Consider the following 17,691-nt stretch of genomic DNA (forward strand, 5'->3'; position numbering starts at 1 on the left):
CTTTATTATTTATTTTGATGGCCATGATTGGAGAAGTCTTTTAAAACTGTATTTCCTTATTTTGTGCATTTTTTTAACATTCTTGTTTAATAAAAAAGATTATGCTTCCGCAAAGTTTTTATTTTCCCCAAATTCTAAATTCTAAGTATGTATGTTTGAGTAATGCTACAATTGATAAAAATTGGGACGTTACAACTTGTTATCAGAGCAGTTGCTTTGGGATTCATCGCACGCTTGCATACTCGCCACGACCCTATGATTCGTCTTCATGTCTGTAAGTTTTTATGTTATGGATTGTTTAAGATGCATGATAGTATTTACAAACTAAGAGTTATGCATGTTTCAAGTATGATGATTATGTTTAAAGAGCGTAATTAATTATGTGGACTGTGTGGACATCAGGAAAATGGCTAACAGTACGAACCCGAATAATGAGGGTGATCAGAACAACCAGAATAACCAGTTTATGGCTGGGTTGGCAAATCTGTTACAAGAGCAGAGTAGGGCCCAAGTAGAACAGATCCAGCAGTTGATCCAAGCATAGTCAGGCGGCCGAAAAAACAATCAGCCGCTTATAACCAACCCAATGTTTAAGCAGTTTAATGATTTAGGGACACCGAAGTTCAAAGGAGGGGATGATCCCATTGTAGCCGAGGAATGGGTGCAGTTAGTGGAGACCATTTTCGACTACATGCAGCTCACCTATGCAGATCGTGTGAGGTGTGCTATCTTTATGTTCCATGATGATGCACGGGTTTGGTGGCAGGGGGCCTGTTCTGCTGTGGATATGGCTACACTGACATGGAATGAATTCAAAGATGTGTTCTATGGGAAGTATTTTACTGTCAGCACCAGAACCAGACTTTCCAGGGAGTTTCTGGAGCTCCTCCAGGGGAGTATGTCCATTTCGGAGTACGTGAAAAAGTTTGAAAAAAGGCGATACTTTGTGCCCATGATCTCTGGGAATGCCGCCGAGGATTTGAAGCATTTTATGGAGGGATTGAATGCCTCCATTCGCCGTGATGTCAGATTAAGTGGGGCAACCACTTACCGAGAAGCAGTCGACGAGGCTATGTTATCTGAGAAGGACAGGAATGATATTATCAAAGAATAACAGGCTAAGAGGGTTAGCTATCATGGGAGAGATCAACAAGGGCCTAGTCAGAAGAGGTCATACCAAGCTCCAGCTCAGAGGAAACCGCAGCAACAACAACGCCAAAACACTAATCAGGTGCTACCTAAGGGAAAGAATTAGCTGAACGCCAATGCTCCAAGGCCGACGAATGTACCTATCTATCAAAAATGTGGGAAACCACATTCAGGTCAGTGCATGATGGGGACTAATACTGGCTTTAAATGCAAAAAGCCGGGACATTTTGCCAAGGATTGCCCGCAAGCAAAGGAGCCTAATAAGGGAAGAGTTTTTGCTATGAATCATGATCAAGTTGACCCGGATTCTGGGATTGTCACAGGTATGATTTGTATTTCTGATTTACCTGATAATGTGTTGATAGATACGGGAGCTACACATTTTTTTATGTCTGTTAAATTTGTGATAAAATCAGGAATTGCGCCGGATGAGTCCGTTTTGGGTTTTAGTGTGTCGTTGCCCTCAGGAGAAGAATTTAAGAGCAGCAGCGTGGTAAGAGATTGTAAAATTCAGATGCAGGGTTTAGATTTGTATGCAGATTTCATTGTATTGGAGATGTTAGTTTTTGACGTGATATTTGGAATGGATTGGTTGTCTCAGCATGAGGCTACCATAGACTGTAAGGAGAGAACGGTGTCTCTGAAGGTTCAGAATGGGGAATCGTTTGTGTTCTATGTTGCGTCTAAGAAGAGAACGACATGGGTGATTTCAGCGTGTAAGGCCTGACAACTGTTGAATAAAGGTTGTACAGGTTTTCTAGCAAGCCTATCGTGCAATCAGGAAATGCAGCGACCAAAACTCGAAGAGGTGGAAGTGGTGAAGGATTTTCCATAGGTTTTTCCTGATGATGTAACGGGATTTCATCCATTCAGAGAAGTTGAATTTGGGATCAAGTTGTTTCCTGGAACTAAGCCTGCTTCTAAGGTACCGTACAGGTTAGCACCGACTGAGATGAAAGAACTGAAGGATCAGTTGCAAGAGTTGTTGGATAAGAGGTTCATCAAACCGAGTGTATCGCCATGGGGTGCACTGGTGTTGTTTGTTAAGAAGAAGGATGGGTCAATGAGGTTGTGCATTGACTACAGAGAGTTGAATTGAGTTACAGTGAAGAACAGATACCCCTTGCCTAGGATAGATGATCTATTTGACCAATTGCAGGGAGCTATGGTGTTCTTTAAAATTGATCTACGATCAGGCTACCACCAATTAAAGGTGAAGGATGAAGACGTGCATAAGACAACATTCAGGACTTGCTATGGCCACTACGAATTCTTGGTAATGCCATTTGGGTTGACCAATGCACCAGAAGTGTTTATGGATTTGATGAACAGGGTGTTTCAACCTTTCTTGGATCAGTTTGTCATAGTCTTCATAGATGACATATTGATCTACTCTCGCAGTCTAGAGGAGCATCGTCAGCACTTGTCTACAGTGTTGCAGATTTTGAAATAGAAACAATTGTATGCTAAGTTCAGTAAGTGTGAATTTTGTCTTGAGAAGATTGCATTTTTGGGACATATAGTTTCAGCTAAGGGAACTGAGGTGGATCCGTCTAAGGTAGAAGCGGTCCGGAATTGGGTTACTCCGAAGAATGCAACAGAAATACGAAGTTTCTTGATTTTAGCAAGCTACTATAGGAGGTTTATTCAAGATTTTTCCAAGATAGCTCTACCATTAATATCTTTGACCCGAAAAGGTGTGAAGTTCGTTTGGTCAGAGCAGTGTGAGAAAATCTTTGCAGAGTTGAAGGAAAGACAGATGACAACGCTAGTTCTAGCAATTCCAGAAGGCACGGGTTGTTTTGTGGTTTACACCGATGCTTCTAAGAGTGGATTGGGGGCTGTTTTGATGCAGGATGATAAAGTAATAGCTTATGCATCTCGTCAGCTGAAGATTTATGAGAAGAACTACCCGACTCATGACCTTGAGTTGGCTGCAGTTGTATTTTCTTTGAAGCTATGGAGACACTATTTGTATGGTGAAAAGTGCCAGATTTTCATTGATCACAAAAGCCTAAAGTACTTCTTCACTCAGAAGGAGTTGAATATGAGGCAGAGACGATGGCTGGAATTGGTGAAGGACTACGATTGTAATATTAGATACCATCCAGGTAAGGCTAATGTAGTAGCAGATGCATTGAGTCGCAAGTCTGCGAAATTGAACCAATTGACAGTCCAACAAGAGTTAATTGATGATTTTGAGCGGATGAGCTTGGAGGTATTCGAACCAATGGAGGTATGCACTCTATCAGCCTTAACAGTAGTACTTAGTTTGCTTGATAGAATTTGAGCAGGACAAGCTTCTAATGAATAGTTGATGACGTGGAGGAATAGAGATGAGGCTAAGGGTGGTACACTGTATACAATCAAAGATGACATTATTCATCACAGAGGTAGAATGTGGGTGCCAGCAGTAGACTCACTGAGAATAGAAGTGATGACTGAAGCCCATACTGTCCCGTATTCCCTTCATCCAGGGAGTACGAAGATGTATAAGGACCTGCAATCCTTATATTGGTGGTCAGGTATGAAGAAGGACATTGTAAGATTTGTGAGTGAATGCTTGACTTGTCAGCAAGTGAAGATTGAGCACCAGAGGCCGGCAGGACTTCTGAAACCATTGACAATACCGACATGAAAGTAGGAAGATGTTACGATGGATTTCGTGGTAGGATTACCAGTTACACCGCGAATGATGAACTCGATTTGAGTGATAGTTGACAGGCTAACAAAGTCAGCTCATTTTCTTCCACTCAGGAATAATTTCTCAATGAATCAGCATGCGAAGCTGTACATTTGAGAAATAGTCAGACTGCATGGAGTTCCAGTGAGAATAGTATCTGAAAGAGATCCCAAGTTCACCTCGAACTTTTGGGAAAGTTTACATAGAGGATTGGGAATGAAGTCGGCTTTCAGTATAACATTCCACCCACAGACAGATGGTCAGTCAGAATGAGCAATTCAGATACTCAAAGTCATGTTGAGGGGTTGTATGATCTACTTTGGAGGTAATTAGGAATCGAAATTACCTTTAGTGGAGTTCACCTACAACAATAGTTATCAAGCAACTATTGGCATGGCTCCGTATGAGGCCTTGTAGTGACCCTTACCCGGATCACCTACTAAACAGAGCTTATGCATGCAATTAACTTAATTAAACAGATATCAGAATAAAACTGCGGAATCCAATAACATTATACAATCCCAAGTAAAAGAATCTGTAATTATCCAATAATATACAACCAAATCGAATAGCTGTATAAACCCAAACAACAGTAATAAAACCTAGACGAAGCTCCAGCTGGCCAACCACTGACTAGCCCCTCCTGGATCCACCCTCCTCGTCCAATCGCAAACCTGCCCCATGGAATAGGGTGTCCAGGAAATACAGAGTACGAGACGTGAGCATAAAACGCTCAGTGCGAGAGTATGAGTATACATGCATGCAAAGTGAACTCCCTATAGACTCGAGGTCAAGGATCAGATAACAGAGACAGACCGGGCCCTGGTATGTAGCACGCTGTGCCGTCGCTTCAGGAGGTGGCTCCCATACCGAGATAATTGTGGATACGCCGGACCCAAATCGATGGAAGTCCATCCACTAACAGGATAGGGTACAACCCTACTACAGACATCTCGAAGGAGATACAGCAAGATGCAAATGAATGCAGCATAATATCATGGCATATAAATCATGCAGTCATATAATACATGCATACTCAGTCACGATATCTCGAACAGTACTTTCGTACCTCAAAACAGTGAAAGCTCTACCAACTCTAGGTCCATGCCTATAGTCTGCTCTACACTGCGAAATGATACTACTATTATTAAAGTGCTCTAAAATCCTTAACTAAGCTATTGCATACTCCTAAATATTTATAGGGAGCAAAAGCTATACCTTCGTCCGTCGTTAGCCCTTTGATATCGATGCCTCCAGAACTTGGGCACGACTCCGCTACGACTACCGAACGCCTCTCCGACCTCCGGACCAAGCCTAAGAAGACTAGAACAGCTCCAAAAGGACTTGAAAGGAAAAGAGAACTCGGAATTGGCAAATGAAAGTGAAGTCTCGGCCTTCTATTTATAGACAACGATCGGAACTTCCGATCCTTGATCGGAACGTCCGAACCTCGATCGGAACGTCCGATCCTGTCATCGGAGCTTCCGAAGATCCTGATCTGCCACGTGTCAAAATATCACTTGATGACTCCGGATAGGGGTGATCGGAGCTTCCGGTCCTGATCGGAGCTTCCGATCCAACCACACGTCATGCCTGACGTAATAACATCGGTGCCTCCGATCGCTCATCGGAGCTTTCGATCCTGTTCGGAGCTTCCGATCGTGCCTTCGGAGCTTCCGATCCGTCCGATACCTAATTCAATTAATTAGCATTAATCCTTTAATTACTCAATTAGGGCACGGGCTACTACATTCTCCCCCACTTAAGATATTTCGTCCTCGAAATCAGATCTTAAGTACCGAATGCAAATACAAAAATCAGAAACATTCTTTATTCAAATCAAACGTTTACAGAGTTTGCAACTGAATACAACTTAAAGAATGAAATCAAAACAACTCAGGATGGTCTTTACGCATCCTGTCCTCAAGCTCCCAAGTAGCTTCCTCAGTGCCTCGGCGCTGCCACTGAACTAAAACCAAAGGAATGACTTTGTTCCGTAAAACCTTGTCCTTATAATCAAGAATGCGAAGAGGTTTCTCAACATAAGTCAAATCCTTGTCTACCTGAACCTCAGATCGCTGCAGAATATGAGATTCATCCGCCACATATCGTCGCAACAGAGATACGTGGAACACGTCGTGAATGCTGGATAGATGCGGTGGCAATGCTAGTCGATAAGCCAAATCGCCAATACTCTCCAAGATCTCAAACGGACCGATAAATCTGGGAGATAACTTGCCCTTAAGGCCAAATCTGAGAATCTTACGGAAAGGTGACACTCTCAGAAACACTTTCTCCCCGACCTCGAACTACAAAGGCCTACGCTTGATATTAGCATAACTGGCCTGACGATCCTGGGCAGTCTTAATCCGTTTTTTGATGTGATCAACAATGTATATCGCCTGCTGGATAAACTCCGGTCCTTCAGCCTGTCTCTCCCCCACTTCTTCCCAGAAGAGTGGAGTACGATAACGTCGCCCATACAACGCTTCAAAAGGTGCCATCCCAATACTAGTGTGATAGCTATTGTTGTAAGCGAACTCGATCAACGGCAAATGATCCTGCCAGGCTGAACCAAAATCCATGACGCACGCTCTAAGCATATCTTCTAACGTACGGATAGTGCGCTCTGACTGACCATCAGTCTCCGGATGATAGGCTGTACTCAAACTGAGAGTAGTACCCATCGCACGCTGAACACTCCCCCAGAATCTAGAAGTAAACCTGGGGTCCCGATCGCTGACAATGCTCACAGGCAATCCATGAAGTCGGACGATCTCCTGAATGTACATCCGTGCCATGCGATCCACAGAGTGCTCTCGGCTATAGGCAATGAAATGCGCTGACTTGGTGAGTCGGTCCACCACCACCCAGATAGCATCACAGTTTCTCGGGGATACCGGCAAATGGGTCACAAAGTCCATAGTGATAAACTCCCATTTCCATTCAGGAATAGGCAGACTGTGAAGCAATCCTCCAGGTCGTCGGTGCTCTGCCTTGACCTGTTGACACACCAAACATCTCGAAACAAACTGATAAACACTGCGTTTCATTCCCTTCCACCAGAAACGAGTACGTAAATCCTTGTACATCTTGTTGCTCCCAGGATGAATACTCAACTTAGTGCGATGTGCCTGAGATAAAATCTCCTCTCGCAACTCTTCATCCTGTGGAATCACAAGCCTACCAGACAAACACAGAAAGCCATCTGACTGATAATGATATCCAGACGAGCTACCCTCGTTAGCTAGACGAGCTAAACGCTGGGTCTTCGAATCAGACATCTGAGCATCTCGGATCCGCGAGTACAAGGCTGGCTCAGATAATATCGCAAACATCTGGATACTCTGCATACCTTTCTTATGCTTGAAGGTAAAACCTGAAGTACAACAGTCACTGATCGCACTAGACATCGAATAAGTCTGAAGTGCGGATAGTCGCACCTTGCGACTCAAAGCATCAGCGGTGAGATTAGCAGCTCCCGGATGGTACTTAATCTCGCAATCATAGTCCTTAAGCAAGTCCATCCAACGTCTCTGTCTCATGTTCAATTCTGCCTGAGTGAACAAATACTTGAGACTCTTATGGTCGGTGAAGATCTCAAATTTCTCGCCATAAAGATAATGACGCCAGATCTTCAAAGCGAACACAATGGCTGCCAATTCCAAATCATGGACTGGGTAGTTGTCCTCGTGAAGCTTCAGCTGTCTAGAAGCGTATGCGATCACATGCCCATTTTGAGTCAGGACACAACCTAACCCCTGAAGAGAAGCATCCGTGTAAACTACATACCCTCCAGATCCTGACGGTAATGCTAACACCGGCGCAGAAGTCAACCGCCGTCGAAGCTCACGGAAATTCTCCTCACACTCGGAGGACCACTCAAAATCCACACCCTTGCGGGTAAGCTGCGTCAACGGTCGAGCTAACTGAGAGAAGTTCAGAATGAAGCGACGATAATACCCTGCTAGACCCAGAAAACTACGGATCTCAGCAACTGTCGTCGGACGCGACCAATTAAGTACCGCTTCAATCTTGCTTGGATCAACAGAAATCCCCTCCCTGGATATGATATGGTCAAGAAAGACCACTCTATCCATCCAGAACTCACACTTGCTCAGCTTGGCGTACAATTGCTCATCTCGAAGAGTCTGCAGTACCAACCGCAAGTGAGAAACATGCTCTTCCGTATTACGCGAATAAACCAGGATGTCGTCAATGAAGACCACGACAAACTTGTCCAAATACTCCCTGAAGACACGGTTCATCAGATCAATGAATATAGCCGGCGCATTATTCAAACCAAATGGCATCACTAGGAACTCGTAATGCCCATAGCGAGTACGGAATGCAGTCTTGGCTACGTCCTGATCACGGACTCTCAACTGATGATACCCAGATCTCAAGTCAATCTTGGAGTAAATTGATGTGCCCTGCAGCTGGTCAAACAAGTCATCAACACGAGGCAACGGATACTTGTTCTTCACAGTCACTCGATTCAGCTGCCGATAGTCAATGCACAGCCGCATCGACCCATCCTTCTTCTTCACGAAGAGAACAGGAGCTCCCCAAGGAGATACACTAGGACGAATGTACCCTTGTCTAAAAGATCATGTAGCTGATTCTTTAACTCATGCATCTCTGACGGAGCCAGACGATACGGTGCTCTAGAAATAGGCGAAGTACCCGGCATCAACTCTATGCCAAACTCGACTTCCCTAGCAGGAGGAAAACCCAGAATCTCATCAGGAAACACATCTGGAAATTCATCCACAACAGAAATTCTCTCTATCCCAATACTCTTAGCGGAAAAATCAACTGCATAGATAAGGAAGCCTTCCCCGCCAGACTCTAGAGCTCGACAGGCTCTCAAAGCGGATACCAAAGGCATCGGGGGTCGCGCTCCCTCACCATAGAAAAACCAACTCTCACTCCCTTCCGGATGAAAGCGTACTAATCTCTGATAGCAGTCCACTGAAGCTCGATAGGTAGTCAGCACATCTATTCCCAGAATGAAATCAAAGTCGTCCATCGCCAGGACCATGAGATTCGCCAACAGAACGTTCCCTTCGAACTCTAAAGGGCAACCCATCACTAGACGCTTAGCCAAAGAAGATTGGCCCGTCGGAGTAGAAACAGACATCACTACGTCTAGTGCAATGCATGGTAACTTATGCCTCTTAACAAAACGTGCAGAAATGAAGGAATGAGATGCACCAGTGTCAATAAGTACAAGAGCAGGTATACCATAAAGCAGAAATGTACCTGCGATGACTTTCTCATTCTCCTCCACAGCCTGATCATGTCTCAGGGCAAACACCTGGCCAGAAGCTCGTGGCCTCAAATGAGAACTCCCAGCAGACTGTCCCTGCGACCTCTGCTGTACGGTAGCCTGAGAACCCGATCCTGAACCAGAACCAGAACCACCTCCCCCAGACATTGGACAATCTCTCCGGATATGACCATTCTCTCCACAACGGAAACAAGCTCCAGAAGCTCTACGGCACTTGTCGGATGGATGGTTCTTCCCACAGTGATCACACTTGTCCTTCTTACCATAACGGACAATACCTCCAGAACCAGAGGAAGAAGAAGATCCAGACTTCTTGAAAGTTTGGGCACAGGGACCCAAAGAACTAGCAGGCCTCGACTGAGGGAAAGACCTGTTCCGCCGAATGCTGTCCTCTGCCTGATGACAACGGCTCACCAAACCCTCGTAGGAAATGTCGTCGCCAACCGCCACACGGTCATGGATCTCAGGGTTAAGGCACTGAAGAAACAGATTATACTTCATCTCTGAGCTATCAGCAATCTCGGGGCAATAGGATAGCAGATCAAAGAACCTCTGCTGATACTCATCGATAGACATGGTTCCCTGTCGCAGACTCAGTAGCTCGCCTGCCTTCGACTGACGGAGTGCAGGAGGAAAATACCGCTTTTGGAAAGCTGTGCGGAACTCGGCCCAGGTGGCCACTCCTCTCGCCGCAACAAAAGGTGCAGAAGTAAACCTCCACCACCTGCGCGCCCGCCCATCCAGAAGATAGCCAAGGGTCTCCACCTTCTGTTCCTCGGTGCATTGGAAAGTCTGAAAAGTCGTCTCCATGCGGTCTAACCAGTTCTCCGCATCCTCCGGAGACTCACCTCCAACTAAGGGCTTAGGACCCATAGCTAAGAATCGACGCACAGTGAAACGCTCGTCGTCATGATGACGATGACGCCGTTCTCGACGATGCTCTCGGTCGGCATCACCCCAACGCCCACCAACACTGCCATGAGAACTCTGGTCGTCACGATTTGACATCTACAAAAATACCTCAAGATGAGACTAAATCCCAAGAATTCTTTTGCATGCTCTGATACCATAAATGTAGTGACCCTTACCCGGATCACCTACTAAACAGAACTTATGCATGCAATTAACTTAATTAAACAGATATCAGAATAAAACTGCGGAATCCAATAACATTATACAATCCCAAGTAAAGGAATCTGTAATTATCCAATAATATACAACCAAATCGAATAGCTGTATAAACCCAAACAACAGTAATAAAACCTAGACAAAGCTCTAGCTGGCCAACCACTGACTAGCCCCTCCTGGATCCACCCTCCTCGTCCAATCGCAAACCTGCCCCATGGAATAGGGTGTCCAGAAAATACAGAGTACGAGACGTGAGCATAAAACGCTCAGTGCGAGAGTATGAGTATACATGCATGCAAAGTGAACTCCCTATAGACTCGAGGTCAAGGATCAGATAACAGAGACAGACCGGGCCCTGGTATGTAGCACGCTGTGCCGTCGCTTCAGGAGGTGGCTCCCATACCAAGATAATCGTGGATACGCCGGACCCAAATCGATGGAAGTCCATCCACTAACAGGATAGGGTACAACCCTACTACAGACATCTCGAAGGAGATACAGCAAGATGCAAATGAATGCAGCATAATATCATGGCATATAAATCATGCAGTCATATAATACATGCATACTCAGTCAGGATATCTCGAACAGTACTTTCGTACCTCAAAACAGTGAAAGCTCTACCAACTCTAGGTCCACGCCTATAGTCTGCTCTACACTGCCAAATGATACTACTATCATTAAAGTGCTCTAAAAGCCTTACCTAAGCTATTGCATACTCCTAAATATTTATAGGGAGCAAAAGCTATACCTTCGTCCGTCGTTAGCCCTTTGATGTCGATGCCTCCAGAACTTGGGCACGACTCCGCTACGACTACCGAACGCCTCTCCGACCTCCGGACCAAGCCTAAGAAGACTAGAACAGCTCCAAAAGGACTAGAAAGGAAAGGAGAACTCGGAATTGGTAAATGAAAGTGAAGTCTCGGCCTTCTATTTATAGACAACGATCGGAACTTCCGATCCTTGATCGGAACGTCCGAACCTCGATCGGAACGTCCGATCCTGTCATCGGAGCTTCCGAAGATCCTGATCTGCCACGTGTCAAAATATCACTTGATGAATCCGGATAGGGGTGATCGGAGCTTCCGGTCCTGATCGGAGCTTCCGATCCAACCACACGTCATGCCTGACGTAATAACATCGGTGCCTCCGATCGCTCATCGGAGCTTCCGATCCTGTTCGGAGCTTCTGATCGTGCCTTCGGAGCTTTCGATCCGTCCGATACCTAATTCAATTAATTAGCATTAATCCTTTAATTACTCAATTAGGGCACGGGCTACTACAGGCCTTGTATGGGAGAAGATGTAGAACTCCCTTATACTGGGATGAAGTTGGAGAGAGAGCTATTTTGGGGCCAGAGATAGTGACTCAGACAGTAGATGTGATACCCAAGATCAAAGACAGAATGTTGACAGCTCAAAATCGACAAAAAAGTTATGCCGATCAGCGACGTAGATATTTGGAGTTCGAAGTAGGTGACCATGTGTTTTTGAAGGTGTTACCATGGAAGGGTGTTATGAGGTTTGGAAAGAGAGATAAATTGAGTCCAAGATATATAGGACTTTTCGAGATCCTAGAGAAAATTGGGGCTCGAGCTTACCGAGTAGCTCTACCTCCAAACTTGGAGGGTGTGCACAACATCTTCCATATCTCCACGCTAAGGAAGTATGTGGCAAAGCCTTCTCATGTTATTCGTCATGAACCAGTGGAATGGATGCCAGACCTGTCCTACGAGGAGATTCCTGTTCAAATCTTGGACAGACAAGTTCGTAGGTTGAGGAACATAAAGATCCCGATGGTGAAAGTTCTATGGCGCAACCAATTGTTTGAGGAAGCTAGATGGGGAAAACCATACAGGATATGCGAGAACGCTATCCTGAACTGTTTTGTATGTCGAATTTCAAGGACAAAATTCTTTTAAGGAGGGTAGAGTTGTAAGGTCCAAAAAGTTCACTAGCTTAATCACGATTAATTAATTAAACTATATGATTCCATACATGTTAATTTGAATATTTAATTGTTATGTTTAGTTATGTGAATCATTTTAATGCCTGAAATTTTATATGTTGTGATGCGATCTTTAATGTTTTTAGGATGGTATCTAATTTTGGATCGTAGGGACGAGTCTAGCCTTGGAACGAGTTAAGAAAAATATTTTTATCTAAATAAGTTTACAGTAGATATAGTGTAATTATTATTGGGAGAGATAAAATATTTCAGAGGCTTTTAATTAACTAATGGGCAGCGTTGGGAACCCATTAGTCACAAATCAAATTAAGCGTTTCATTCTTTTATTCCTCTCATTTTTGGAACACTCACTTTCTCTTCCTCAATCTCTCACTCTCGTTCAAACGCTGCATCAAGGCTAGGTTTCTTTGTTTTTCCAAGGCTAGATCATCTCTTCATCCAGGTTAATCCCAACCAAATCAATCAGACAAATTTTTACTGTTTTAAAACCCATTCAAGAATATAAATATTTTCAAGGTAAAACCCTAGGTGTTTGATTGATGATCTATGCATGTTTTCTTGAAATATTTATTAGTATGTTGCTTGATTGTGATACGTGAAGCATTCCTGATGTGTTCGGTTCAAGTTTATTGAGTTTTGAATAATTTGAAGGCAAGAAATCAGATTTTTGGGAAAAAAAAAGTTTGAAGGAAGGTTTTAATTCAAAATCTTCGAAGTTGTTAAGTGTTTTGGCATGAATTATTTTGAAGTCTTTATGGTGTTAAATGGTATTTTGATGGAAAAGTTTTTCAAAAAATTGTGGCATTTGAAATACTTCAGAAAAAAAAAGAGAAAAGTTTGGAGAAAGAGTTGCGTCGGTATTTTAATTATTTTAACAATGTTTCTGAAAAAATTTCAAGTTTTCGATGTCCGGGACGGACGGAATGCCTCACGTGGATCGGTCAAGTTATGTAATGCATGTTTATGTTACTTTCTCTTGAAAACTAATTCCTCATGAAATGTTTTGATGCTTGTAAGACTGTTAGCATCATGAGAAGTTTTATGAGCATGATTTTACGATGATATGAAATGATATGATAAGGTGAATGTTATGTTACATGGAAAAATATTTTGATGATTTATGCATCTTGTGGTGATTATACAGGGTATGCACTTCGGGATGAGCTCTGGAGCGGCTATCCAAACATGGCTCACAGGATGATTATACAGGGTATGCACTTCGGGATGAGCTCCGGAGCAGCTATCCAAAGAATGAAAGTTTACGGGCGTAATGCCATATGCTTGTTGTACAACAGGAACCTATGAATGGCTCATTATGATGGTTACCACAATTCACATACTTCATCACCCCAAATTGTTTATGTTATGGATTCATTAAGATGCATTTATGTTATGTTTAGAATGAAAGTTTATGATAATGTTTTCTTTTTTAAAGTTTAGAAAAATCCTATTTATGCATTTTCTTGCTGAGTCTTTAGACTCACTATACTTGAATGGTGCAGGTAGCGATGATGTTGATGCATTCATTGATGATTATGTGGGCGAACATGAGAAAGAGGCAAGGGTCGGTCCAGTGGGTGATGCATGAGTGCGAAAGATTTATGAATGAAAGTTGTTCAAAACATTTTATGTTGATGAGGGGAAACAAGTTTTATTATTTCTTTTTATGGCCATGATTGGCGAAGTCTTTTCAAACTGTATTTCCTTATTTTGTGCATTTTTTTTAACATTCTTATTTAATAAAAAAATGATGATTCCGCAAAGTTTTTATTTTTCCCAAGTTCTAAATTCTAAGTATGTATGTTTAAGTAACGCTCCGATTGATAAAAATTGGGACGTTACAGGTGTCACATCCAAAAATCGGGCCTAGCTGACATCGGCATTGTTAACAATTTAACATTGAAAAAACAAGCCTCGTAGTACAAATCTTGTCAAAAACCAATCTATTTCATATACCATAACTATTTTTACAGGGAAAAACACAACTGCGGAAGCGATAACGTAGTAAGAAATAAAACTAAAATAAATTCTTGAATCTTCGTGTATCAAGTTAATCACCAATCCCAACATAGTTGTTGTTCATGATCCCCTTCTAGCTGATCTTCTTCATTATCTGAGGATGAAAGTAAGGGGTGAGGGTTTTGGGAAACACTCAGCAAGTAGGGGCCGATCGGACATGATAAACACCAAAATATACATATGTACATATCATAATCTCGAAACAAATTAAACATGTTGAAACTGACACAAATATGAACCAAACTTTGCACTGATAATTATCTCATTTTCCATGGTTACTGATCAGCAGTCTCATATATGTTACTCTTCTAAGGGGCGAGTCTAAAGGAACAGTTATTATAACCCACCGCATCAGGGCCATATCAAATCAAATCAAATCATCGGAAATTCATTAACCATTTCTAAATCGATTCTTAACCGTGCATCTCAAATACTTCCAAATAACTCTAACATGATTCAAATGATGTAACGAATAGCCAACAAATGGTATATCAAAGTGAAACGAATATACTTATCATGCCGATTGAATTTTCAAAAGCATATGTAATTTATTTTATAAAGTTTAACTCACTCAAGAATGAATATAAGTGTAGAGACTTATATTACGCAAAAGAAAAAGCCCACTTGCTTGTTTTTCTTGAATCAAATATGCATGTAACTTTCTGGAATGATCAAACGTAAAGACTTTAAAATTCTCGATCTTGTGCAGAATTCGATGCTCAAAAGCTGTAATATCTACACGGCCTTGGCCAACGGATCTTCGATCGATTCTTGGACATAGATTCATCTACTGATGTGCTTCGAAATTGATCAGAAAATGGAAGAAATCTGATGGGCTTCTTGCTCGAGAATAGGATAGCAAAAAATGATTTTTTTTCGGATTTGCATATGCTTGAAAATCAGTCACCTTGCAGAAGCATTTTTGACACGTTGAACCGTTGGATCATGCTTTGGACACCACATTTATATAGTGGCGAAACAAGTTCTGAATGGTGCAGATTGAATTTGGTTGTGATATAGATTGGTTTCTGGACAAAAACCAGAATCTGCTCCTCTCGCATAAATCTGTGCAGTATTCTTGAGAAGGAGTTTTACACAAATCTAACCGTTGGATTGGGTTGAAAATTTGACAGCATATGGATAACATAAAAATGTATATTTTGAACGGTGGAGATTGGATTCAGGATTCTTTTGTTGTGGAAAAAAAATCTGAACAATGGACTTAAAATTATTTCTTGGATGTGATTTCCTTCACAATTGAGAGGGCTACTTATAGGCTTCAAGGTGAGCTGAAAGGCCTCACTTCAATGGCCATAATCAGCATTTTTATGGCCATAAAACCCATTAAAATGGTTGTTACATGTGACCCTTTGCATATCCAAATTATTGTGCATTTGATTCTTGATTTAATCGGTCATTTAAGGCTGTTGAAGATTGGGGTCTTCACATCCCACCCACCTTATTGGAAGTTTCGTCCTCGAAACTTGAGTCGAATTGCCCTTAAAAAAGGTAAGGATATTGTTTCCATATCTTCTCTTCGAGTTTCCATGTGGCTTCCCTTTTAGAATGATTAAACAACTGCACTTTGATGTAGGGAATGGTTCGTCGCCTCAGTACTTGGTCCTTTATATCCACAATTCAAATTGGAATTTCTTCATACTTCAACTTCGTTCAAGTTTTCTTTAATCACGAGTGGTCCAATTTCAAGAATTTGAATCAGATCTCTATAAGATAGTATGCTTGTCATGATTCCTCGTAATCGCACCATATTGTCCATGTATAGGGTTACCAACTTGTCTAGAATAAATTCATGCGATGATGCATGAATTTTATGAGTCTATCAATGATCACCCATGATTTAGTCTTTACTTTGGAAAAAGAACTAAAAGTTCACGGAAATATGTTCTCATTTCAATCTCATGAGTTCTAGTTGTTGAAGAAGTTCTCCCGAGTCTTTGAATTCTAATTTGCTTTGTCCACACATTTGACATCTAGCAGCAATTAGTGAAGTATTTCTTCATGTCACTCAATTGCGTCGAAATTTAAGGCTCGTGATAGTAGTATAATCTCGGCGGTCTAAATGTATCCCAATATTTTCATTGAATTGTGGTTGATATAAAACACTAAGATTCACCATAAAAACCATCTTTTATTGGAAACTCTTCGAAATTTGTAATATATAAAATCTTGATTTTAAGTTGATGCGAGGTTGGCACTTAACATCTGTTGGATCATAATTTCGATCAAGCTCTTTGTTTAATTGAACTTACATTCGTCCTTATAGGTACTCCTTCTATTGGGAAACTATGGTCTTAACTTAAACTAAATAAGACCATGATTTACCTATTTTGTAAATTTTGAATTGACATACAACTTATAATTTCTAATATGGAGCCTAATTTCATAATATCCCCCTAAAATATTAATGGATTCTAGTCTACACTTTCGAATCTTAGTTTTCAGATGTGACAATGATGGAAAGGAATTGAATATATTTTCCATCATGGAATAATAAGAATAGAATATTGATTGCAGTTATGATTATTTCATCATAAACCAAGGATTTTGATATCTGAAACAAATTAACGATAGAAAATAAATAAAAATTAATTTAACATAGTATAACCAATATGATTATGGAAACTAAGTAAAATGACTTGGATAATAGAAGTGCGTTATGGATTTTATCATGTAGACTTGCAGTGACTCAGAAAAGCTCGGACAAGTGAATTATAAAAAAAATTAACCATATTGGTTAAACAACTAAATCAGCTGCATAAAAAACGTAGTCAATTGTGATGAGATAAATCTAGTTGAATAACGATCTACAAAACTTTGTAACTCAAAATATTCCAGAATAACCCAATCAAACAAATAAATTAGGATGGTAAATATATTTAATAAAAAATATTGGGTTATCTATATTATGAGTGAAAATATATATTAGCAAATAGGTGAGGCTGACAATCATATAAAATTCATCATATGACTGGATAACATGGTTGGGTAAATAGTTACAATAAAAAGGGATATATTCTAAAAGAAATGCAAGTAAGAAAGTAGCATTTGGACATCGTGGCATACAACTGCTCTGTTCTAAAAATCTGCAAAATAATCCTCAAATGCTCTGCATGCTCATTCTCATTCTTAGAATATATCAAAATATCATCAATGAATATCACAACGAACTCATCAATATACCTCTAAAAAATTCTGTTCATTAATCTCATGAACATCGCTGGAGTTTTCATCACTCCGCATGTAATAACCAGGGACTCAAAATAGTCATACCTAGTTCGAAATATAGTCTTAGGCACACCTGCCTCTCTGACTCTCAATTAATGATATCACAACTCAAATCAATCTCCGAATAGAAAGATAAACTCTGCAACTGGCAAAATAATCTCATCGACTCATCTTTCTTTCTCGCAAACCGCACCAAAGAGCCCCA

The 17,691-nt window shown here is 41.5% G+C and overlaps 1 protein-coding gene across 1 annotated transcript; it reads left to right on the plus strand.

Annotated features, from left to right (window-relative positions):
• The first annotated feature begins 1,333 nt into the window (after positions 1 to 1,333).
• On the plus strand, positions 1,334 to 13,809 carry LOC140877484 (uncharacterized). The gene is made up of 7 exons (XM_073281019.1): positions 1,334 to 1,472; positions 1,566 to 1,812; positions 2,023 to 2,182; positions 2,309 to 2,425; positions 2,651 to 3,260; positions 11,522 to 12,136; positions 13,724 to 13,809. The coding sequence occupies exons 1-7, from the start codon at positions 1,334 to 1,336 to the stop codon at positions 13,807 to 13,809; spliced, it is 1,974 nt and encodes a 657-aa protein (XP_073137120.1).
• Positions 13,810 to 17,691: the final 3,882 nt, after the last annotated feature.

This window comes from Henckelia pumila, chromosome 2 (assembly GCF_033568475.1).
Source record: "Henckelia pumila isolate YLH828 chromosome 2, ASM3356847v2, whole genome shotgun sequence".
NCBI classification, from domain to species: domain Eukaryota; kingdom Viridiplantae; phylum Streptophyta; class Magnoliopsida; order Lamiales; family Gesneriaceae; genus Henckelia; species Henckelia pumila.

Bases quoted from the DNA above. Each gene is read 5' to 3' on its own strand.
- LOC140877484 (XM_073281019.1), top strand. From the start codon at position 1,334: ATGGGGACTAATACTGGCTTTAAATGCAAAAAGCCGGGACATTTTGCC. The intron at 1,813-2,022 runs GTTTGTGTTCTA...TCATCCATTCAG, and splicing joins AAGGTTCAGAATGGGGAATC to AGAAGTTGAATTTGGGATCA. The intron at 2,426-2,650 runs GTAATGCCATTT...TGTCTTGAGAAG, and splicing joins ATGGCCACTACGAATTCTTG to ATTGCATTTTTGGGACATAT.